Raw genomic sequence first — 25,007 nt, 5'->3', positions numbered from 1 at the left:
AAATGGGCATCACACTAGAGAAATCCAGTGACTCCTCCAGTACAATGCTCCCAGGCAGCGGGGAACCTCCCCAGCTTATCTGGACCTGCACATTGGCCCGGATCGGGGCAATATAAATCGGAGCTGCCCAGAAGAAAGACGCCTGTTCCCCTTTGTGGGGTCCGCACATTGTTTTGTCTTGGGGGGGGGTGTATTTATTTAGATGTAAATCAGCTAGCAAAAGTGTTACATCCTGTCCTTGTGTAGTGGTGGGCGAGGGAGCCCTGGGGCTTGTTCGGTACAGGAAGTCCGAAGTTATCGTGATCGGAGCTCACTAAAAGATTGTGATTCTTTTTCCCATTATTATTTGAGGCCTTCGCCTTGAAGGGGAGCAGGTGACATCATCGGCACTTTTCCACCGTCATCTTATTTGTTAGTCATCAGCTGTAAGCAGGGTGGGTCCCTTTAGCTGGTGTGAGCTGAGCTGATAAGAGAGGTGATGCCCCTCACAACCCACCTTCCCTTATTCTCTCCTCTCTGACTGATGTGTTAGAAAGCAAAGTCCCCAATTGTTGAACATGAGTAGGGTGCAGCCATCGTACTTTCATCAGATTTTCATGTCACTTGCCAGACCTGGGACAAGATTTGAGTATATACTAATCATATGCTTCATCTGTGTTGTTGTTTCCAATATTTGACTTTAGAAAGCCTAGGTATTAATATCAAGGATTACATTGTTGTGCCAGATTACAAGGTACAACAATGGGCTGTATGAAAAGACCAAATATACCATATATGTGTGTGTATTTGGTCCTGCGTTTTATTTACAACCTTTTTATTTGACAAATTAAACTAACCATGTTCTTATTTACCATACTTGCAGGGATGCTCCTCCTTAATGAAACATAGGTTATTTTTTTCGTAGCTGGTAATTAAACTGTAATATGCACCAGATACAATGTCTTATTCTGGCTCCACAAGTTCTCTGAACTGTTGAACTGCAATCTAGTGGTCAGGTATGCAAAGCCACTGCCTACCGCTGGGGTCTGCCTTTACTCAGCCTGTACACTTGCCCTTTCCCCCCTGAGCATCTTTCTGAGCCACATGTTTTTGCTTCTGGATGTCGAATACATAAATCATCTAAGACCAAGCAGGGGCGTCAGATAACTCCAATCAGGTATTGAGTGATAAGAAAGCATGACGTTAGGGCTCTTCAATTTTTGGGGAAAAAGCATGACACATCCTAGCCCATTTATTCACTATTAGAAAGGATCAAAGCCATAAAGAATTAGTAAATCTATGAACAAATACCTCCCATAATAAATCAGGAAGAACAATAACAACTATGTTACATGAACTATAGTTTAAATCTTAAATTAGAGCATAGTTAAATTAGGAAAAAATGGTCTTTACTTGGTAGGCCACTTGATATTGAATTGGTTAATACAGAAATAAAAATGTATCAGGCTGTAGTTTACTTGTAATTGTGCATGTAGATGTCTACTTGCTAACCATTTAATAAAATCATATTCATCATATTCAAATGATTAAAATTACAAAATATGTCACGTGTTATTAGAAATGCATGAAGCGGCCCCATGAAATGTAATATTCCGAAAAAAATAAATAATTGTCCGCCAGAGGCTTCCGTAAGCATTCCATCGCTGTGACTTGCAATAGTGTTATATAGTAGTTGTTGTCGTTGTGAGTGCAGTGGGAAAAGCATCGAAGGCGCACCGACCTCACCAAAGGCATAAACTATGGAAGAAATCAACAACATTGAAGTCGTGCCATGTACCAACTCTAACTATTTGAAACCATTCAGGTTGCACTACAATCAGGTGAGTCCAAAAAATAGCCCACTCGCATTATCTCTGCGCTGATAGTGGGCACACTATTGATGACTGTGGCTGGTGGATGCTGTGTGCTAACCCAACGTTCGTTCGTTTAGCACTTAGCTATCACTAGCAGATCATGACAACCGGTAACATATCTCTCCGTCGATGACAGTAGCGGTGGTCAACACTGTGAGCGTTGTGTAATGCAGTGGGTCCGACTGTATAATGTTAAATAATATAGTACAGCAGATAGTGCTTTTTTTTGCAAGATGAATCCGGCTATGGCGAAGACTGAGATTAGCATGGTAGCTATCTGCATAGCTTTTGGTGGTCCAGCATCATCACAAGCACATGCTTTACGTTAGGAACAGGGTGATCAGTTATCATGGGTTAGCGGTGCTACGTGCAGGGACTTCATTGCTAGTTTTCCGATGGCGAGGATCCCACGTTAGTCTTGATCATAGGAACGTAAACGCGAATCACATGAAGAAAGGACAGGGTTCATGAATGGATCCTTGACCCTACTACATCGATACAACAGCTAACGTTAGGTCGCCTGTGCAGGAGCTGCACACAAGTATATTTAGCAAGTATAAACCACATGATGGTTGCAAATCATTTTCCCTCAGGGATAAATAACGTACCTACTGGGATGGTTTGAATATGCTGGACCTGGAAAGATAAACAACATACATGTACAGTACGTTCGTCCAAGGTTAAAACAGAGAACTGCATGCAGTTTTTGCACTGCAGTGGTGGCACACAGCGCCTCTCAGCCTTTTCTAGCCATTGTACAGTAGGTTTTGGTCATAGGAAGAAGTGCTTCATTGTTGGACTTGTTATTCTTATAAAATTAACATATAACATTGATTTGGGGAAAAGCAGTTTCAAGCATACAGAGTAGCTAAATGTGAAACTACTTTGAACATCCAGTATGCAATATGAATTGAAAGAATATAAGCAGGTGGTAATTCAGAGGTTGTATACTAGCTATAAGCCCTACAATTCAGCCCTTTCCCTCCGCTGTAAACATTGCGTAGTATGTCCCGATAACACTGGGGTAGCGTTTCAGCTCTCCGAAAGGACCTTTGAAGGCTCGATATGGAGAGGTCGCCTGGAGTGTGGCTGCGGTATCATGTGAATCGCTCATCATCTGTTTACCATGAGAGATGTTGCCGAAGTCCTCCAACAGTGGCACAATGGATGGATGGCCAGCACTGTTAACTGGATTGAGGTAGTGTGTCCAAAACAATTAGCAAAATTATTTAGGGAAAGAAACTTTGTAATACTTGCAACCAATAGATCAGCACCATAACTAGTAGTTGTGTGGGGAAAATGGCATCGTTCATTACAGGAGGTATCATGAATGCATTGGATTCTCATTGTGCGCACAGCTAACTAACAGGATGAATGTGTTTGTGTCAGAGAGCACAGGAATGGCATAGTGTAAATGGAGCTCTTCAAGGTTACCTCCATTCCCTGTGTCTCCTCTGTGTGCGCTCTCTGGGGACGCCTCACTCCTCCACCAGCGCTCGCATCACTGAGTCACATTGCTGCACGCTGACACCCACACTCCATCCTCCATTCAGGAGGTCTATACACGCATATACACAGACACACACACGCACACACACGCATATAGTATGCAAACACACAAATACAGGCACGCATACAATCTCTGCAGTTGGGACCCCCATTTAATGAGTTTCCGCTGATGTTTCTTGAAAATCAACTCATTTTGAAATTCTGTTATTTATCATTTGCATAAATATTAAAGGGACATTAGTCATGTGGAAAACGATGTGGGAGGGAGCTGGCGATTGCGTTAATTGTTACTTTTGCACAAGCTCGACATTAGCAGAAGCACAAAGGATTGAGCGAGCTCACAACCTAACCCACAATGCATAGTGTATTAGACTCACCTCCTGTGGGACTAGTGGCCCAAAACTCATTATTTCTTTAGTCTCTTCTCTATTACACATCCATCATAATGTTTAAAAGAACATGCAGAATTCCTGATGTTTGCTACCGTCAGCAGCCAGTGATGTAGCCAGTTCGTTACGATAAACACTCAAATTTGTCTGCATTGCAGGCAGATGTCTACAGTCACACCTATGCCTTGGGCGGGCTTGAGACTTTGCTTCAGTAGGTTGGTCAGCGGCTGCAGCAGCTGCCTCATTCACCTGCTGTTCCCCTGTCCTCCATTGTTATTTGTGTGTCGATCTACACCACTGTGCTCATGTAAACATCTGTCGTTCCTCCCTGTTCCTTACTAAACATCTGTCCGGCTGTTGCTTATTTCTGGTTTGTTCAATCATTTACTGGTGGTATTCTGTATGTGCTCCACTGCTTTGCCAATCTATCTAAACTGGCATGTGTATTGTCACAGGGGATTTATTGATGGGACGGAGTCATAGGTGGAAGGGTAGGGTGTGTGAATGAAAGCAGCTAGATGTAGTTAATCGGTCCAACAGAGTTGCTGGCAATTATGTTTTGTGACTTAGTAACTTGTATAAATGCCTGTGAATTAATGCCAAACAAACCTGCAGGTTTTTTTGATAGTAGGTCTACATTGGGTAACTCTGAAACGTTGGAAGATCCCCTGTTATGGTCATTCAATTGGAGCACTTCAATGAAACTGGGATTTGTCCGGAACTTTAAAGGTTTATGGATTATAGATATGCCACAATGTGATAAAAATCTGATAATTATATAATCCACATGGTTATTTTGAGAGAGGCAGTTTTTGACACATATTGAAACTTGGTGAATCTAGTTTAATAGGCACATACTCCCAGAATGTGTTGGCAGTTAAAGCAATAAAGGTGCACAACTCTCCTGCCAGGAAAACAATCCTCTTATTATCTTGGCCAGCCCTATTACTACCCGTCCTTGCGTTGTAATTGCACCACATCTGCAGCGCGGCGGTCACCTGTAGGGCAGACGCCCCCTCTGCTCAGTGTCTCCCCTGGCTAAGAGGGCCAGGTAATGCAACGCACAAGAGGCCCTCTGCAGCATTTAGCCCTCTGATGCCTCCCTGCACCCCCCCCATCCCCAGCCCCACCCCCACCCCCACCCCCACCCCCACGACCCCAGAGCAGGTGATTATCTCATGTTGACTCTGTGGGGGGGTCGGGGGGGGATGCACGTGTCTTTGTCTCCCCGTGCTAATGCTGCACCGCGGGCTAACGGTGTCCCATTCATTCACACACCGTCTGAATTATTTATCTCGTGTCATGTGGCAGGGAGACGCCGTTGTAAGCAGGCGACTGAGCAAGCATGAGGCCATGTAATGTCAAAGATTGGCGCATGGGGAATGGGGATGCTTCAGAAACTTATATATTGAAGTCTAATGTTAATTTGCTAGTATCCAAGATTTGATTTCCATGTGAATAAATGTCTATAAGTAACAATCTATCGCGGAAAGAGGCAACCCGATAGTGATTGGCTCAATGATGAAAGCCCTTGCATGTGCAGCATTATTAATTTAGTATTATTAATGTTACGAACTGGGTGTTGTGGCGACACTCTTTGTATCGCTGGGAAATTTGGCCGCTTATTGTCAAGGGTGTCGCCAAAGGGAACAAAATGGAAATCGTTGAGAATACTACTTTAGAAGGCATAAACAATATTGAGAGTAGCTGCTGTTCCCTTAAGAAAATGAGTGTGTAGCATGTTCGTTGGCTAACTTATAAACAGTCAAAGGTACCACATTGGGTTACTGCACCTCACCAGCCTAGTGAGCAAGGTGTGTAGCACATAAAAAACAACCCTTCCTAGCAGTACAATGTGTGTCGTCTGACAAACTATTTGGCATAGATTGCAGACCTCCCTCTGGGAAAATGGTCTCTTTAAAAGTGGTGCTGTGTTTGCCTGGTTGGAGATACCAGCCTAGCCCAGACGCGTGCGTGTGCGTGCGTGTGCGTGCGTGCGTGTGTGCGTATGTGTGTGTGCGTGTGTGTGTGTGTGTGTGTGTGTGTGTGTGTTTTAATTACCCCTCTGATGTATGAATCAGTTTGAATTGGCTAATAAGCACCGGTTTGTTTGTTTGTTTGTTTGTATGTAGGCCTATGATCTGGATTTAGTCTCTTTTTATCTGGGAACTGTTCTGCCTCGAGTACTGCCTCTCCCTTATTAGTAGGGATGTGGCGGTGTTGTTGTATCATCCCATGTTTGGTGCTTTAGCCTGTACCCTTTTGTCCTTCTGTCGTTTATTAGGTTATCACAGCACATGGAAGCTAATGCTTTTACTTTCAACAGGGCTAAGGGAAGGCCGCCTCCACTTAGAATGATTTGTTCCCAGGGAAAATAGGAGAGCACATGGTGGGCATTAAAACACTATTCTATGTAGAGGCAACACATTTAGTTTTAATTGATTGATTTTTTTTTTCTCTTTTCCACGACAGCTGCCAGCTGGACGTGTGTGTGTGTGTGTGTGTGTGTGTGTGTGTGTGTGTGTGTGTGTGTGTGTGTGTGTGTGTGTGTGTGTGTGTGTGTGTGTGTGTGTGTGTGTGTGTGTGTGTGTGTGTGTGTGTGTGTGTGTGTGTGTGTGTGTGAATGAGTATGCATGTGTCAGTGCATGCGCCCATGCATACACATGGATACACAATGGCATGCTAGAGATGGAGAACAAACACGGGCCACTCTAGAATCCCCATTGATAACACTGGAGCCTGTCCCCTCATGCCCGGTTCCTAAGAGACCACATTAATGTTCAAGTTCCCCATCCTACCCCCCCCCCCCCCCCCCCCCTCCCAACACACACAACCTCTTCCCTGCTCCAGCGTGGGCTAATCTCTAATAGTTGTAATCCACAGTGGGCCATGATTGTCTGTAGTCACCCCTGGGCTATATTCACATACACTGCCCCCCCCCCCCTTCCCCACAGCGAGTGGCCCTGATAATGAGGGGAACCCCACCATCTGTGAGTGATGTCAGGCCACTAAAGTGGTGTGGGCAACAGAATACCGCAGAACTATGGCCCCCATTTACGGTTTGATTTGATTTCCTACCGTGATAATGTGACCATATGATTTTGTGAAACGCAAAAAATATACACGTTATAAACAATATAAACATACAACTACTACTTATAGGCGTGCTCGTTAATCTCCAACTATAAAACGACAACAGTCATCCTTCAATTAATACATTCCTTAGTTCTAACATATACAAGCAACTTGTATGACTTTGTAAGGACCTTGTATTTGAATTCATGAAGCACCAGGGAAACGTAGCCCTGATGGGTGTGAACACGTGGGCCGTACTATTGGCCCCTGGCCCCTGGCTGTGCGCATGGGTGCCGGCGGGCCCAGCCTCCCTCCTGAGGGCCGGCGGGGCCGGCGGGGCTGGCGGCGGCGGCGGCGGCAGCAGCTGTGTTGCTAGGTGGGCTCACTCCGGTGGACCCCACCTGTTTGTCCCCTCCTTGGAGAACGGTGCCGGCCTTCTGTCTCCTTTTGATCTTTCGCTGCGGTGTCCCCCACCCCTGAAAAGCAAAGAACTCATTGTGTCACCCCCTCCCACCTACTAGCACAAAGACCCCCCCCCCCCCCCCCCCCCCGCCCTCAACTAGCCAGCTGTTACCTCACCGGAATGGAAGAGGAGATGGGGGGCCATTTTTTTATTTTTATAGGGATAGACCTGCTTCATTAATGTGAATGTTTTCCTAGTACCGACATTCCGTTTGAAAACCGAAAGCAAAAGTTTCCGAAGCCAAATCCACGAAAAGTCCACCAGCAAACCAGATGGTTTCCTCATGGTGCTGTAGAACATTAAACCATGTCCTCTGGCTATGTTTAGCACCATCCATCATTACAGTTCATCCACTCAGCCCTCATTTTCTCCCCATAACCCTTTGTGTAGGAAGCTATCAAACGTGCAGAACTCAAACCTTCATTCAACAGGGATGAACATGTACACATGCACAACCTTAACCTTTAAATATTTTTTTAAATGACCAAAAAATAATTTCTCGAAAAGAGAGAGTGCCTATTCTTGCACAGCCAGCTAACCCTAACCCCACCTTTGACCCCATTACCATTGACCAATCAAAGCCGGATCAATTTCCATTCATTCATACATTCAGTGTGACATAACGAAATCGGGAGTGGTTGAAAGGTTAGGACTAATCGCTAGCCCCTTGTCTGTTTTTTTTTTTAAAATCTTCTATATTGATTGTGACACACGTTATTGACCGGATCTCAGGACGTTCGTTCAGCGGGCACTGGCGCCCTCGCGTGCATAACATTCCTGCAGCTCAAGAAGTATGATTTAATACTCCAGTAAACCAGTTCAATTGTTTCTCATTTCTTGCTTTTCGACCCTGTGCCCAGCTCTTTAACCTGAGGAGTGTACGGCACCAACAAGTCCTTCCTCATTCTCAAGACTTTAGTACATCACAAGCTGGCTGTACCACGCTCACTTTTTCCATGGCCCTGTTGGACAGGCTTAGGTTATTTATTTTTTATGTGACATTGTCTATTTAGTGTGCATTGTATAAGAGCATCAGAACAGCTCACTGTGAAGGTGGAACAAATTTGTTTGCCTTTTTTTTTTTTTTTGAATGTCAATGAAACCGACAACAGTTGCAAAGACTCAATTACATTTTTTAACCGTTTCTGACATTTTTAAAACATGGAATACAAAATGTGCAAAATATTGCATCCTTTTGTATGTCTCCCAAACTAGGCATATTTGTTTTCCATGCCGTGTCTTTTTATTTGCTTTTGAAAAAGTGTAGAGTCAGCAGATATTTCGAAACCATTCACATCTTTGATGAGATACACACAGGCTGTGTGCAGGGCTCGGTAACCTCAATTAGGACCGCGCTCCATTGTTTTTGTTCAGTGAACATTTCACTCTCAAACCCAACACAAATACGACTTCTGAGTTAATCTTAGTTCAGCTAAACTCGCAAATATATGGGAGAATCCAAGTGCCAGGCAGCAATACGCAGGTGCTATGCGAATACCTTTCTCTCAACACATTCACACAACACATCTTTTGTATTTGCCAATCGGTTTGCTTAGGCTGTAAGTCCGTCATCGCTGTGCTGTAAGATTGATGTGGGCGGGCCATAGGCATAGCTTAACTCTCTAGGCTGGACTAAAGTATACGATGGCATAGATGAGATATTTCAGTATGTAAACCAAAAATATTTTCATTCAAATTATATTTTGGCGTATGTTGCATACCAAGAGGTTTCTAAAGATCATGTAATCATTCCAAATGACATGGCCCTTTTATCATTTGAAATGATTTTAAATATTATCCAAAACAGGCATCTTTGACAGTCCTAAGATGTGTTTGCAGAGTGCTTTGATGCTTGCAATAAAGGCTCATGAACATCTTCTACATAATTACACCTTTGTCCTATTTTTGGTATGAGGAAAAAAAACTTTGATGTGTTGTTTTAACACATTACGTAAGGAATAGCTCCTTGCCAGACTTGCACCTGTTCCTGCATAGATATTGGCTTGATGGAAATGTACTGAGGGCGTATCATCTATTGACTAACAGACTGAGTCATCCAAGTGGACTAGCAGCATGAGATGCATTTCAGTATTTGGTTGTCTGGAATTTCCTTTCACTGTTAACTCCTGAATGCAGGGTCTTTCTGATATATCCTGCTAAGCTGTGAGCTAATGAGATGCCATTGAGTTATAACATGCATGTTCAACTGCACAGGTTGATGCGGTTACACTGACAAGAGTCCACCAACACAAGCCCCTTGAAGGGTTACTTGACATATCCATCAATGGAACTAACTAAAGTACTGCACTGCAGCTCCTCGTTTGTATTCAACAAAAATGTAAATACAATCTCAGGCATGTGTATTAAGCATACTTGTATCCTCATGTTTTGTACTATGTCTCTACAGAATGGAACGAGGAAATCCTGGGACTTCATGCGGACACACGACAGGTAAATGGCTTCTATTGTTCATCCATCGCGTTGCAAAGCAGCAACCCTGGACGCTACGTAGGATGAGCTGGCCCAACATGCACCACTCCTTTCATTGAGATGAAAGGACACACTCTGCAGACAGATCTACACGAGTGACCATTGAACAAACCCTCATGCGCAAGTGGGCAGCATGAATGTATAAATAACTACATGAATTGCAGCTTCTTCTTTTTTCAATATAAAGGGACAACTATCCTGCCACATTGTTGTGTCCGTTCCTTTTGGCAGGCTCCCTTCGTATGATTGACAAATGATAGGTCGTTATATATATAATAACTTACAAATTGTGGCTGGAAATTAGCGGAAAATAACACTGCAATCAGATCCTTAATGCATTGCACTGCTATTATCTTTCTAGTGGCAGCCATCGCTACACCGGACACTAGACGCGAGGCACTGCGGCGAGCATCTTGTTGGGTTGCATCATTACACTAATGCCCCTTTCACACTGACCCCTTAATGGCCCACTGCTCGCTTCTAATACCGGCAGCATTATAAAAGGGATCAGCAGGTACATCTGAACTGTAGCATAGCATCACTCCCCCCTCCCCTCACGGTGCTGAACGTACACATGACATAATGACGTGGGCTTCTGTTTTATGGGACACTTAAAGCCGAGGGGGGAGGGGGGGGGGGGATTCTGTTGTGGCCTCAACGTGGGAAATGTCACACTTTTGTGTCGATGCTCTAAACCTTGTATGTTTTTATGGCGATGGCGTCACCGTCCCCTTAGGGAGGTCCCGGGTCCCCCCCCTCCCCCCGACACTAACCCCTCGCCCTGCTAAAGGCTCTTTCTTGAGGCTCCACTGTAGACTGGGTTCATACATTCAGATTTATTCAAATGTGTGCAGATGCGAACTGCAGATGGGGATACTTCGAAAAGGCATTTTCGAATGCAACTGTCAAACCCGCCCACAGAGGTGGGATCAGACCGACGGGACCATATTACAGTGTGTTGCGCGTAAAATAAGCCGTCAGCGAACCGAGAATAAAACGTGTAAATCCAGCTGCTTCTCTGGCAGCCATTCCGGCTTAGAGGCCCCCCGCAACCTGTCACGCCGCACACACACACACACACACACACACACACACACACACACACACACACACACACACACACACACACACACACACACACACACACACACACACACACACACACACACACACTAAATTCCTTCAGTATTTATCTTTCTTCCAAATTCTTTCTCTTTTGGTTTTGTTTTTGGAGATGCTTGGCAGAAGATGTCAAATGGCTTCGAACCAAGCTAACAGGCTAAGGTCAAGAGGTTGTTGATGCAGAACTCCTTTAATATGTCATCTGGAGGTTCGCTCTGCTCCTCTGAGCAGACAGCCTGAATCACCTAGTCTAACTAGGGTTAGTCAGTCAAAGTGTTCATGAACGCGTCTTTTAAAGTTTGGCTCTTCAAGATGTCACCACGGCTTCTATAACCATGAAATACGTGTGTGTGTGTGTACTTTGTGCCTGAGGTCATGGTCTAGAGGTAAGGTCATTGGAGGCACTGAGGAGATATACGTTATAGCAGCCGTCTCTCGTCGTTGTCCTTTGTCGTGTCCATGGCTCTCGCCCATGAGTTGGCCCTTTTGTGGCGTGAATATATGTACATGCATGCGCCCTGCTTTGCTCGATTGTGCATATTGGTACTATCAAATATATTGGGAAGCACAGGATACTATGGCAACAAATAGAACCGCAAAAATAATAATGGTATTTTTTAATCTTGAGTGTTTTTCCCTTTTTTTCTTCGAAACAACGATTTAACAAAGCTGTAATAACACGAGTGTTACTGAACAACTGAGCTGTGACACGAGACGGTCTGGACTGTAACAGACCTGGCCCGACGTAAACCACAGGACAACGGATGTGTCTCTCCGAGGTGTTCCGTGGCACAGCCTTTCACCTCCGCCCCGGCCCGCAGAGAAAGCTCAGAGGCCTAATGGCGCGTGAAATGGTGCAGAGTGTCCGTTAAGCCGGTGCTGTGGTTTAACCATTAGCCCGGAAATGTGTTGCTCTGGTCCTGCTTTTTTTTTTTTCTTGCTTTTTTTTTGCTTTTCATGTTTTCAAGACAAGTGGTGGAACAGTGGTAAATGGTGTGGAACTGTAGTACAGGATCCAGGCCTTCCTCAGGGGTGTGTGTGTGTGTGTGTGTGTGTGTGTGTGTGTGTGTGTGTGTGTGTGTGTGTGTGTGTGTGTGTGTGTGTGTGTGTGTGTGTGTGTGTGTGTGTGTGTGTGTGTGTGTGTGTGTGTGTGTGTGTGTGTGTGTTTCCTCCCTCCCTCCCTCCAGTCAGTATCTAGCCCGTAAGCTGGGATAGGGGTAGAAATGTTAAGTATTTGTCTTCCAGATTTTCTTTTTTGTTTTTCACCCTCGACTGGCCTTCGAATTGGTCTAAGCTTGGTTGTTGAATAGCATCAGGAATCAGAGATTGAGGCAATATCTGTAATTTGCGTAATTTGGTTGGAATCGTTCAATGCTATTTATGTTTGGTTTCAATGTTTGATCCATACTTATATCAATACTGTTTAAAAAAGCTAGACTAAAATGGCCAGGAGATCAGTGGTCAGTGGGATTTCCTTTCCACTACCAGCTGTAGTAAGGGAAGTGGTTTGATTGACAGGGCAAACGCCGGTGGAAGGGATGGACACCTAGAGAGTGGTTTCCACATTTAGCTCCACAAGATAAGAGTGTCACTTTGAATGACAAATAATCTAAGTTTGTCAATGACTAGGGGTGAACCAATAATCTCAAGTGCTTGGCTTCTGCTGTCCAACTTTGGTTTTTCTGATCTTTTTAGTTATTTTAACAAGAACAAGAATGGGCTGATGGGCCAATTTTTTATTAGTCTCCAGCCCTTCTATTTCCTCATGTCAACACCTGAGCAAATCAGTACAGACGGCTGATTAGTCAGGCCTTATCTGCAGACAGCCAGCAGCCCACCTACATGTAGAGGCATGTGTCAGATACCCACAAGTATAAACAGACCAGCCGGTTGTCACCTCCCCAGTGTGAAAACACAAGCACGCCAATCTGAAGGATAAGCAGCTCTTATGTTCTCAATGGCCGTCGATAATCCTTAACAAAGTTTGCAATAAAAAAATAACACACAAAAGCTTAACCCCTGCAACGATGCCCAAAGAAGGAAAAGAGTGATATTTTTGTTGGACGTCCCCATTATCGTTTAAAATGGACCTCCCATGAAAGGGAGGGGAAAATCCACTATCAGCTCTAGTTCCCCTGCAAATTAGCATGATTATTCTTAGATGCTCCCCCACCCCCCCCCCATGTCTCTATCACCATGGGAAAGACGGGGCTGGGCTTCCTGCCTCCCCGGACACATCCGCTTTCCCAACACAAAGCTCCAGCCTCAAGTCTCAGCGCCCACAAAAACAACACTACACACACACACACACACACACACACACACACACACACACACACACACACACACACACACACACACACACACACACACACACACACACACACACACACACACACACACACACACACACACACACACACACACACACACACACACACACACACGACACTTCACCGATGCCACAGCTCTTGGTCCCCTCTTGCTTTCTGCCCCCACAGCCCACATATATCGTTTAGGGGCAAACGTTGAGACAGTGGTTAAGAAGAGTGATTCATTGCACAATGTCAAAATTCTTTCTAAATATTAATCAACCCTGTCAAGACCGCATGGTTTAAAAAAAGAAAAATGCATCTCATAGGTAGCACAACCGTTCCTTTTAAGTAAATATGAATGTGTTTAAAAGAGGTTACATAGTGAAAACATACGAAAACGAGTGTCCCTAATTTAGTAACAATAAATGGCTTGTGAAATATGTGTGATAGATGGTAGCCTACTGGCAAACCAATAAGCTTCCTCAGATATGTTTTGCTAAAGATCTGAATTTGATCCATAGCATTAACAAATCCATTTTATTTTCATTTTCATCTTTTTCATTAATTTGAAACAATGTAAGGACAACTCAGATCTGCAGGTGGCAAATTATCGGAATTGTAATTCTTGCAGAAATTAAAGATTTATTTTCATTTGATTTAACTATTTATTTATAAACCACGTTGTTGGAAAGTTTTCAACTTGAATGTTCTCATTCAGTGTAATGTATTATTCCTCCCTCTGTGCCCTCTCCCAGTGTCTCGGTCCTGATCTTCAACACCACCTCACACTGTTTTGTCCTGGTCAAGCAGTTCCGCCCAGGTATGATCACATCCTACCATTCTCTAACAGCATTTTAAAATGTCAAACATCTGGCCGCCTACTCCTGCTTATGGTGCTAAAACACTGTCATTGACTTTATTGTAACCTATCTGATAATCTAGAGCGAGAAATATATTTATTAATCACTGTTTTTTATTTATCTTGGGCACCAGACTGACATCAATAATGTATTTGCTTATATACTAGGACATGTTTCAAACTGAAGCCCATCAAAAAGATTATATAATTTTGGGCTTCTGAAGAAAATTCGAAGGTGTCATAATTCCTGCAGCTATTGATAGATTCTAGTTGTCACTCGTGCTTTGCTTGGAGTCTTTGTTTTTTGACATTGAAAACAAGGATTATTAACTGGTTGAAATAATTTATTCGTGCTTTGGTATACACCCCACCTGCAGATAACATCTTGGCCCTTATTGCTTTACTCATTCTTATAAATCCAACCACACACACATTTATGTAATCTGAGTAATTACATCCTGTGTTTTGTTGTACTCTGATCACAGACACTTCAGTCTGAGAGGCCATTCAGATATAGGAACCCCCTGTTTCTCACCACTCGTTTTTAGCCTGTGCACGTAGGCTGTGCCCGTAGCCTTGCACGTAGCGCTCGATGGATGCAGATGGGGCATCTGGTGCCTAACGACCAAAATAAACAGGCAGGCTAAATAAACAGCGCAGATGCAAATAGCCGTTTCCGCCATTACTATCTCTTATTTGAATCAATAGTGGCCCAGGGATCGATTGATCATTTACCGAGTACCGTGTAAAAATAAAACCAACATGTCTATTTCTAACACATCCAAACTGTTGACCAGTGAAGCAAGATTTGCTAAACCCTGGACCATGGTATGGCTCTAGGTCGGATATAAAAAATAGAAAAAATCAGTTTCACCCTCCGGGTCGATTTCAATCCTCAGGTGAGTGTGGAGCTGTAGCTCTACACTCACCTGTCCGCATGCTTTTATTGATTACATGTTTTTTTGTTTTACTGTCAAAACTTAATGGAGCATATACCGCAGTCTGAGAGGAATGCAGCCACCGTACAATACCCAGAGAAAAATAACGACGACAACAGTTCAGTCCGCTGCTGTTTATTCTAGGAGACCTTTACAACAATGCCCCCTCCGAAATAGACCGCAGGAGAGGCCGTGACAAAGCCGGCCGGCCCTGCCTTTTGTTCCCCTCGTCTGGGACTGCTCCACGCCGCACTCTGTACTAAATCCAAGGAAGTGGCGGCATCGCTGGGCTTTGTTTGTTGTTGTAAAATAGGGAATTGGCCTTTGTCCGATGGCAATAGTCACAGGTCCATAAATACAACACAAGCATTTGTTAAAGCTAGGGTTGGCAATTTATTTTAGAAGCATTGTTGGTCGGATTTGTTGGAATTCTCTTTAGAAACGAAAAGCTATCCATCAATTAAAAGCTATGACTAAAATAAGCAAGAAACCTGGTATTTGGGGGTGTTGCAGGCTTGTGATAAGCTTATCCAATCATTTCATTCGGCCCTAATTAAGTTATTGGCGGGCCTATCTGTCTACCTAACTACCCCGCTAACTGCACCCACTCTGCCCATGCTCTCATCGGGCATGACATGAGTCTTCCACAAGGATAAACACCCCTGTTGCTTTAGCTAGTGAGCTAGTGACCGCCTGAAGAAAGGGCTGGGATTGTTTTGGTTTGATACTTTCAAAATCCAAATGCCTCGGGATGGCTGCTCCAAATTGTCTACCTTTAGGTATAAATGTATTTTTTCATTACAGAATGTTTTTTTTTAACATGAATGTAACTTGTCATATTTTAAAAGTAACTTTTGTTTAAAGAAGATATGTAAGATGTTTAGCTAGTACGACCTTCAGTACCCAGATATGCAGAGATTGGCGTTTGCCTGTCGCAGATTCAAGTTGTGTAATTCCAAATTCATAATTTTGCGTCCAGTAGAGGACTACGCTGGGTTATTAATTGCTTTACGTTAGCCGCTTCCATTGACTTGCTCAGTTACAGTAGCTTGTTGTGAAAACACTTTGAATTAATTTCCAAAGGTTTCCAACATATTTGGAATCGTCGTTTATCAAAACGAGTGGCATTTTATTTTTGCTTTTAACAAGTACTAATTGTTTGTTTGATAGCCCTTTGTGTAACGGCGGTCGCACCATCCTCTCATTTCCTTTTAAGTAGAGCCCATTCTAAACCCTTGGTCTAGAAGGATTCACAATTTCAGTCAAAAAAATCTTCAGAAGTTTGGCAGCATTAAGAAACGATTTAGATTTAAAATGTAAAATGCCAACTGTTTCAACACTAGATGTCATATCATGGCAGTCGCTCTTCAAAAGGTTTCTCTTTGTCAGTACTTGTTTGCCTTTTCGCTGTACTGCTTAGTTGAATGTTAATGCATTTGTTCTATGGTATCATCTAGGCCGTCTAGGTATCACTCACAGATCCTCATGTATTCTTATTTTAAATCGGTCCAAACCTTCTCCAGTATCTTTATCGATGCGGGTGTTGTCATGATCAAAAGACACCGCAAGTGACTAAGCGCCCTATTTTAACTGTCTGAAACGCAAGTGAGAAGTAGCTTTGTGGGCGGTTCTACGGCGATGTCGCTAGTTTACCGGCGCGAAAAAAGACTCTAGCGCCCGGCGCATATCTAAAAAGGGTTGGTCTGAAGTGGCCTCATTACCCGTAGGTGTGGTTTGGGCATAACGTGCAATAAACCAATAGAGTGTCAGAGTGCCATCTCCCATCCCCTTTAAGAGCCATGAGCGCATTTGAATCTGACGAGTTGTTACTTTGACAGCGCATATGCAGTCTCCGATGAGACAGATGCACATGAATTCCAAACTTCAAATGGCTCAGTTTATGGCCAAATAATATGGCCTGATTCACCCATGGAATAAGGTTTTCGTCCACAACTTCAGAAATACTCCTCAAAGTCCTCAAATAAATTTCGGCAAAGAAAACGTATATGATTTAACATATGATATGCGGTAACTGTGGTTCTATTTAATGATATACACAATACATTATCAACATCGTTTCTTATCAGTATTGTATGCATTATCGTTATCGACTTGCGTTCCTAATATGCATGATGTGTCCCCCCGTTAATATACATTTCCATGGACTGTATTATGCGTTACATGTTTAGTTTGCGTGTGTTTAAACAGATGGACGCACACACGCGCGCCCGCATTCATTCATCCTTTTTAACACTCACTCGCGGTAAAACAATGTTTTCTCACGATCAAATACTCATCAATCCTAAAAGTTATGGGCATGTACAAGATGTCTGTGTCAAGAAAATATGTGTTTGCTGTACGGTGTTTGCAGATGCATTTATTTAAAAGTACAACTTATCACCGCTGTATCAGCTGTTCTTTCCCAAATAATTTACCAAGAATGTGTGGCTAGGTAGATGAGAGAAGCAAATCGTATGCGCGAGGTGCACAAGAAACATTATGCATGGGCCCTTAAAATAGCATCTGAACAACGCGCCACTGACTTTAAACCAGGTATTTCCTGGTTTGTGGCGCAAGTGGTTTCTGAAACTGCAAAATAGCACCAGGGAACGTTTGCGCCAGAACACGTCTCCTCCTTTCGCCGAACCGCCCCTTGGGGCGCAAGATCATTCCCTAATTTACCGACGCGTGGCGCAGGAGGGAAAAGAACGCTCTGCGCCAGTTGCAAACTAGCAACGACACATGCGCCAGTGATTAAGTCAATTGCGCTGGATGCAAGATAGGGCCCTAAGAGTTAATTCGCAAATTCCGACCTCTTGAGTCACAATACCCTTGAGTGACCCATTCATTAAATTATCAGCTGATTGCATTTAATGATGATAAACTCACCAATATTACACCTCTACGGACAACTCGGTCCACCCTCTTTTTATCTGCCATTGTATCTCAAAAATCCACGTTTGTCATGTATGAGCAACTTTCTGTCAATAAGTCTGTGAAGCATCACTTTAGACCGCTCTGAAAGATGGAGCGCTCCACAGACTTATTGCTAGAAATTCCCTCATACGTGACAGATGTCGATTTTTGTGAGAAAAAAAAAAGGCAGGCAGATACAAAGAGTATGACCCAAGCGGTCAATAGAGGTGCAATATGCTTGAGTTTACTGCCATGTAATACAATCAGATAAGAATTATGTTTTCATGAGCGATGGCCTCATGGAAGAAGTTGTGACCAACACAGCACAGCGTCCTCTTAGCTGCTTACAGCTAAGAGGACGAGGAGCTTATGGTATATCATTTTAGCCTATATAATAGTATATTAGCTCATGGTAGCCTATTTTCTTCTGTCAAATTGAAGGCAGAGGCTGACATGAACGGAAGCGCACATTGTATTCATATTGTGGATATATAATTTGTTTGTAGAGGCGGTCAGTCATTGAGCATGTCCCCAATCTTCAGTCCCGTTGGTGATTCGGCATGGTGGCCAGACCGCGGCAGATGTGCTTTTATGTCGGGCCGCCACATGGATGGTAGGATGGTAGTCGTGCTCTACCGATGATGACAAATGAGAAACAAATCGGATTATAAAGCGAGCAATACATTTCTTTTATTGACAGAAGCTTCATGCATAAAACCAAAGGTAGGCCTCATGGTGGCCGGTATGCCTGCAGGAACAGTCATTGTCTTGTAACCAACGTTGGCAGATCAACAAAGGGCACAGGATATCATCCGGGGCCGATCCCGTACCTGAAGGTCTTTGTTTGGCGCAGGTGTAGTTCAGGTACTTCCTCAAAAGAGACCTACATTGAAACGGTAACCGGTCTGTCTGTCGTCCGTCCCCCCCCCCCCCTTCTCCAACAGCTGTGTACATGTGTGAGTGGGAGAAAGCCAAGCAGCAACCGCCGGAACCCTCAGAGGAGACTGCCGAGGAGGGCGGGGCCGCTGCCGCCGCCTCCGCAGCCACCACTCCTTCGGCCGAGGGCGCCGCCGCCGTGGAGGAGTCGTCCGAGGGCCCGGCGGCCGCCGAGGAAGAGGGGGCTGCTGCCTCCTCCTCCTCGTCCGCCTCCCCCCCCGCGGACGGGGGCCAGCCCCCGGCCGCGGTGGGGGTCACCTACGAGCTGTGCGCCGGCCTGGTGGACAAGCCCCAGCTCTCCCTGGAGGAGATCGCCCGGCAGGAGGTGCTGGAGGAGTGCGGCTACGATGTGCCCGTGGCCAAGCTGCGGAGGATCACCTCTTACAGGTTCGTGTGCGCGCGTGTGTGTGTGTGTGTGTGTGTGTGTGTGTGTGTGTGTGTGTGTGTGTGTGTGTGTGTGTGTGTGTGTGTGTGTGTGTGTGTGTGTGTGTGTGTGTGTGTGTGTGTGTGTGTGTGTGTGTGTGTGTGTGTGTGTGTGTCCGGATCAGACCTGTTTCGTGCACACATTGGGGACATGCTCGTAGCTGTGGATGAAAGGTCGATTCCATGCGGGGATTGTGGGTAATGCAGTCCACGTTACCACGATCGTCCTTACGCTGTAACTACACAGAATGAAGGGACACACACTTAGGACAGGATAGTCTCTCAGCCAAAAAGGGACGGGCTCGACCCCCAAAGTCTCCCTCTAGGTATCCCTGAGCAAGATGGCTAACGCCTACCTGCTCCTGTGTAGCAATTCACTTGATTTTGATGGCAATGTCATGGGGTGTAAATGGCGAGCTCACACATTCACACTTCTCTGGCTGAGTATGTGACAAGGCGTAGGCGGACACACACACACACACACACACACGCAGACCCGCACACCCGCACAGCGAAGACTGACGACTTCCCATGCACGCTTATGGTTTGTCTGGCCGAGTCACCCTGATGTGTTGGTAGTGTCTATCGCCTGTTGTGTGCTGGCTGACTTCCAGGACATGGATACATGTATTGTCTCTGCCCCCATGACCAGTATGCAGGATGTAGCCATCCCCCCCATGTTCTGGTGTCAGGCATACAGAGGTCAGCGTCTCACTCCAGATACACTAGAATACTATGTTTTACATCTGGATGTGTATATATATATATATATATATATATATAAAATCTGAATCTTAATAATATTTTAGTTGGTTCTCTTTATCGTTTTAATGTTTCAAAATATCATTCATCGATCGAGTACACAATATAATGTAGTACAAAGCATACACAACAATATAACGGTACGACAAAGTATAAGGATGTATTAAAGTCAGAGTCCAGGGCCGTATCTCTGCTCATGAGGCCTGTGCTGGGGCCCGGTGCTGGGGCCCGGTGCTGCTCCTCCATACGTACCCAGGGCTGCTGGCGTTACAGGCTCTGTGAACTGCACTGATCCGTTTCTCCAAAGGCTCTTAAAATATGGCATTGCAATTGCTTGTGTCCTTCCCCCTACTGTTTAAGTGTTGTTGCTGACCCCCCCCCCCCCCCCCCGTGTGTGTGTGTGTGTGCGTGCGCGCCTCCGCTTGTGTGTTTGTGTGTGTGTGTGCGTGCGTGCGTGCTTGCTTGACCCCAGGTCGGGCGTGGGCGTGACGGGCGCCAAGCAGACCATGTTCTACGCGGAGGTGTCGGAGGAGAACCGCGTGGGCGCGGGCGGCGGGCAGCCGGAGGAGGGCGAGCTGATCGAGGTGGTGACGGTGCCCCTGCACGAGGCCATGACCTTCGCCTACGACGAGAGCATCCCCAAGACCATGGGCGTCATCTTCAGCTTCATCTGGTTCCACAACAACATGTCCCCCAAGTACAAGATCTCCACCAACGTGTAGAAAAGAAAAACTAACTTGAGGATCCACCTTGTGTGTCGTCACCAGTGTGTAAAGAAAAAAAAAAATAGTAATACGAAAAATGTAGAGAAGGAAGAAAATCCACCAGCCACTCTTGCGCAACACCCTACCCCCACCTTGCCATCGTGTGTCGCATCCGCCAACCCCCCTCCCCCTCTCGACTCCGATATCAAATGAGGGCAAGTGATGGCCCATCCCCCAACCTTCCTTCCTCGCAAGGTCTTAATCCTTCATCGCATTTGACGCCTTCGTACGCGATAAAGGGGCCGATAAAGTTCCTTGTCTCGTTGGCGACTTTTCTCTCCTCTTTGAGTTTGGTTCTCTTCTCGTGTGTGAAAAGTGTTCCTCATCACGACAGACGCCATATGCTGGGGGGGGTCACTGGCACTTTTTAGTTTTGTGTTCTCGATGTTTGCTCCAAGTCTTTCGTTTGCCATCGTTCATATATCAATATATATATGTATATATGATTGCCAATGATAAAGCCATGAGTCGTAATGCAAAAAATCTACACACAACTAAACAATGCCTGGTCAAAGACGGGGTCTCCGGAGTCTGATAACCATCTCTACTTCTACAGGCATTCCTCCTTTGAGATAGCAATACATTGTACCCCAGTGTGACTGACGTTAACGTTTTGAGTGTGTGTTGTGTCTGTTTTGTTTTTAATTCACTCCCAAGATTTCAGTAGTACAGCACCATTTTTTTCTTTCTTATAGTAAATGGAAAACATCAATTTTATTCTATTTAAATCTAGGTAACGACCCAAACTTTTTATACTTGGGTAAAAGCTAGGAGTCATTGGGAGTCGGCTTGTAGTGTTTATTCCATTGCTGAGTCATTTAGTATAAAGCGTATACAAAGCAGGACTACAAGTCATATGTAATTGTTGGCAGAAACAGGTGATCCACAATGCCACATTTGCTAAGCTCTCAGGTGCAAATCATGCATGTTATCACTATCCAAATGCATGATGATTATATTATGTATTGAACTTGATTTTTGATCATACTACTTACAAGCTACCAACAAGTAATGATGTTTTGGCAGCTTAAACATCCAACAATATATTAATTTGGCCTTTGACAGTCAAGCCAAAAGAGCCTGATACCAGACTAAACAAGGAGCAGTATGTAAATGTGGAAAAGCAATTATTTTCTTACTTGGCACAATCTAAAGTATGTCTTTAACAAATCTAAATATCGTAATCGTACGATGAATGATTACAACGGTGCACACTGAGTTTGGTTCTTTGTTTTTTCTTTCTTTTTTAAATGTATCATCACACTGTATATACATGGCCGGTTACCTCTTCCCTCATTAAGTGTACAAAATGAGTATCACTATTTGCATATAAATGCTGAATTGAACAGTGTGTGGGGGAGGGATATATGAGGCATTGAAGAAGCAATTCATATGGCACATAACAACAGCTTCACAAGCTAAAGAAAAAGTCGAAACGATATATATTTTCTTTTTTCTTATTGTTTGCTTGTTGAGTTTCCACTATACGTTTGATTCTCCCAACACATAGTTTAGTGATCAGGAAGGTCCGTGCGCTTCACATCGACCCCCAGTCAAAGGACCACGGACCAGGTTTAACTAAATATCTATGGTGGCTTGTGAAGGTCGGCCTCAACCTATTCTACAACATGGGATCTGGGATCTATCTGCGCGGACAAACAAAACACCAGTGTCACTTCATTGTCATGGTCTGTATTTTTATTTATTTTTTATCAAAATATGCATATATTAGTATGGATATATGCTGCAGTTGTATGGCTGTAATCCAACCTTTTCCTCTCGAGAAAAGGTTGGCTGAAACGTCATCGACAGAAAATATCTCAGACTGCCATTGGTAAGCCATAAGCAAACGCTAACATTTCAGGGATGGCACGGAACACACTTAGTGCCATTAGCCAGAGAAGAGGTCATCTCACCTGGCACAATTTGAGCCAATCAGAGAGAGTTATTGCAATAACCAGGGTTCCACCAGCGATCGTGCTACCCCTGAGGTCTGATGTTTGTGTTTGCTTAGCATTTCAATCCCACAATCATGGCACATGATGAATCACCCTTTCGGCATGGTTTACAAGAGGTATGCTTACGGATATGGAATATGATTGGATTAAAATGTAACTCTGAATCGCGGTCATCCAATGACCTATCTGCCCACCATCCTGCCAAACAATATACGAATAAATGGGTGGTAAACATCTCAAACGTTGTGCTATTTAAATAAAATTGCTCCGAGTCCTTTTCATCATTGGTTCACAGTATTGTGGGTGTGCAGGAATCTCAAGATTTTCAGTCGGCTTTCCTACTGTTGATTTATATGAATTGAATTGAATTGCTGTTTGGAGTTTCTACCACCATAACTTCGGCCAGTATAGGCCCAGCAGATGTAGACCTTTATTTTGGCATGCTCTTGCTTGTTTTTGAGGGCCCAACCCATCGGATTTACGAGCTAAACGTCTGCATCGGGAGCGTCTGTCTATACAGTGTAGCCCATCCCTGCACTGTAAATGCTTACTCAGCATTATTTTGTCTTTTAGTTTGTGTTTTCCTAAATGTTTTTTCTATGTATTGTCAGTGACCACGGGTTGAGTTGTATCTTGCAAAATATCACTGAGGTGCTATGTCTAGTATTCTCTACTTCTCTACGGATATATTGTCATTGAATCAGTTTTGACGAAGCCTTTTCACTGTTGATTTCTTGCTGTTTCTTAAATGTGTAGCCCTGATAATCTTAAAGTTAGTCCTTCGTCAGGAAAAGATATGAGTTGATATTTTTTACTTAGATTTTGTTATATATGGCTGATGTACCTGTCAAGGGAAATCTTATCAAGTAAATCTTGTCCTTCACGATTCCTGCTAGGGCAGTTTGTGGAGCGGCCATCTTGAAGGGCTCCTTGGATGCAGTGGTTGAGCCCAGTGTAGCACATGTGCTGATCTAGACTGCAGTATGCGCTCTGGAAGAACTCGACACAGAATACCTTTTGAAGTAGAACCACTATTATCACTATTCTGCTGGTAAGGGCAAACATGTAGACATGTGTACAACTGTTTAGTTCTGTTTGTTGGTTTCCTTTTCAATTTGGGTATTGTCTTACACCAAATGTGTTCTTTAAAATATTCATAAAAATGGATTTTCAAAGGCGCTGGAGTGCCACTTCTTATGCTTTATTTGGAGTGACTATTCATTGTGGGCAGTGCTGTTGAGTAAGATTCCATTTTTCGTTTTGTATTTATTATATACATGTTTCAATACTTACATTTTAAACAAACTGGCACTTGGTACAAATAAATGTGTGTGTATATATATATTTATATGTATATGTGTACATACGTGTGTGTGTGTATATATGTATGCAGTATATGTGTATGTATGTATACATATATGTGTATATATATATATATATATATATATATATATATGTGTGTATATATATGGGTACATATATATATGTGTATAATTTAAATATAATGCATGTGCACTAACTGTTTAATTGAACTGCATTGACTTGAAATAAAATAAGTTTGATGCTTGATATTCTTGATATGCAGGTCTTTCTTCCCCTGTCACCTCAGAGTTTGAAACGTTAAGGCGGTTGAAATGCTTGTCTTCTGTGTGGGTGTATGGGGGGGGGTTGTGTGTGGGTGGATGGGGGGACAGCACAAACTGTTCCCTGCATTGTTCTATCAGACAATGTTCCAGTAATGTTTTATGATTGAATGAAAGCACAAAACTGAAATGCTGGTAATTTTCGTAATATCTTTAGGAAAATATGTTTGCACTTTTAGAAACATTGTCAGCAGTGACTAAAATGAGGGCAGTTATTAGTCCAGTCAGGTAGCAAGTTTTATATATGTTTTTGTTTTGAAATGTGGCAGTAATGCCAAACTTTTCTAATAATTTTTTTGCTTTAATATCTTCCATTATGTACATTTCCTTTTATATTTCTAATTGATCATTGGTTACCTTGCTCGGTACTCCATTCGAGCTACACCAACGATAAAGTACTATCTCCCAACACACACAAACACTTAATGTATCAGTAACCCTTATGTTAATTTGGGCCTGCTGGTCAAATGTGAAACTAATCCAAAGTGGAGGATGACCGTGCCGGTGGCTGTAGTTAACCCAACTGACCACTCTATTATTCTCCAAAGCTTTCCATTCACAACCTGGTGTCCCTTTCTCTTGTAAAGGATAC

General features: G+C 43.8%; 1 protein-coding gene across 1 annotated transcript; it reads left to right on the top strand.

The window, feature by feature from the left end:
• Window positions 1–1,615: 1,615 nt before the first annotated feature.
• On the top strand, window positions 1,616–24,156 carry nudt14 (nudix (nucleoside diphosphate linked moiety X)-type motif 14). The gene is made up of 5 exons (XM_056581262.1): window positions 1,616–1,820; window positions 9,697–9,740; window positions 13,972–14,036; window positions 18,874–19,252; window positions 20,523–24,156. Exons 1-5 carry the CDS (start codon window positions 1,740–1,742, stop codon window positions 20,770–20,772), a joined length of 819 nt encoding a protein of 272 aa, XP_056437237.1. The 5' UTR covers window positions 1,616–1,739; the 3' UTR covers window positions 20,773–24,156.
• The last annotated feature ends 851 nt before the right edge of the window (window positions 24,157–25,007 follow it).

Source organism: Gadus chalcogrammus, chromosome 21 (genome assembly GCF_026213295.1).
Source record: "Gadus chalcogrammus isolate NIFS_2021 chromosome 21, NIFS_Gcha_1.0, whole genome shotgun sequence".
NCBI lineage: Eukaryota > Metazoa > Chordata > Actinopteri > Gadiformes > Gadidae > Gadus > Gadus chalcogrammus.
Note: the sequence above shows the minus strand (reverse complement) of the source record. Positions and strands in the feature narration are given on the sequence as shown.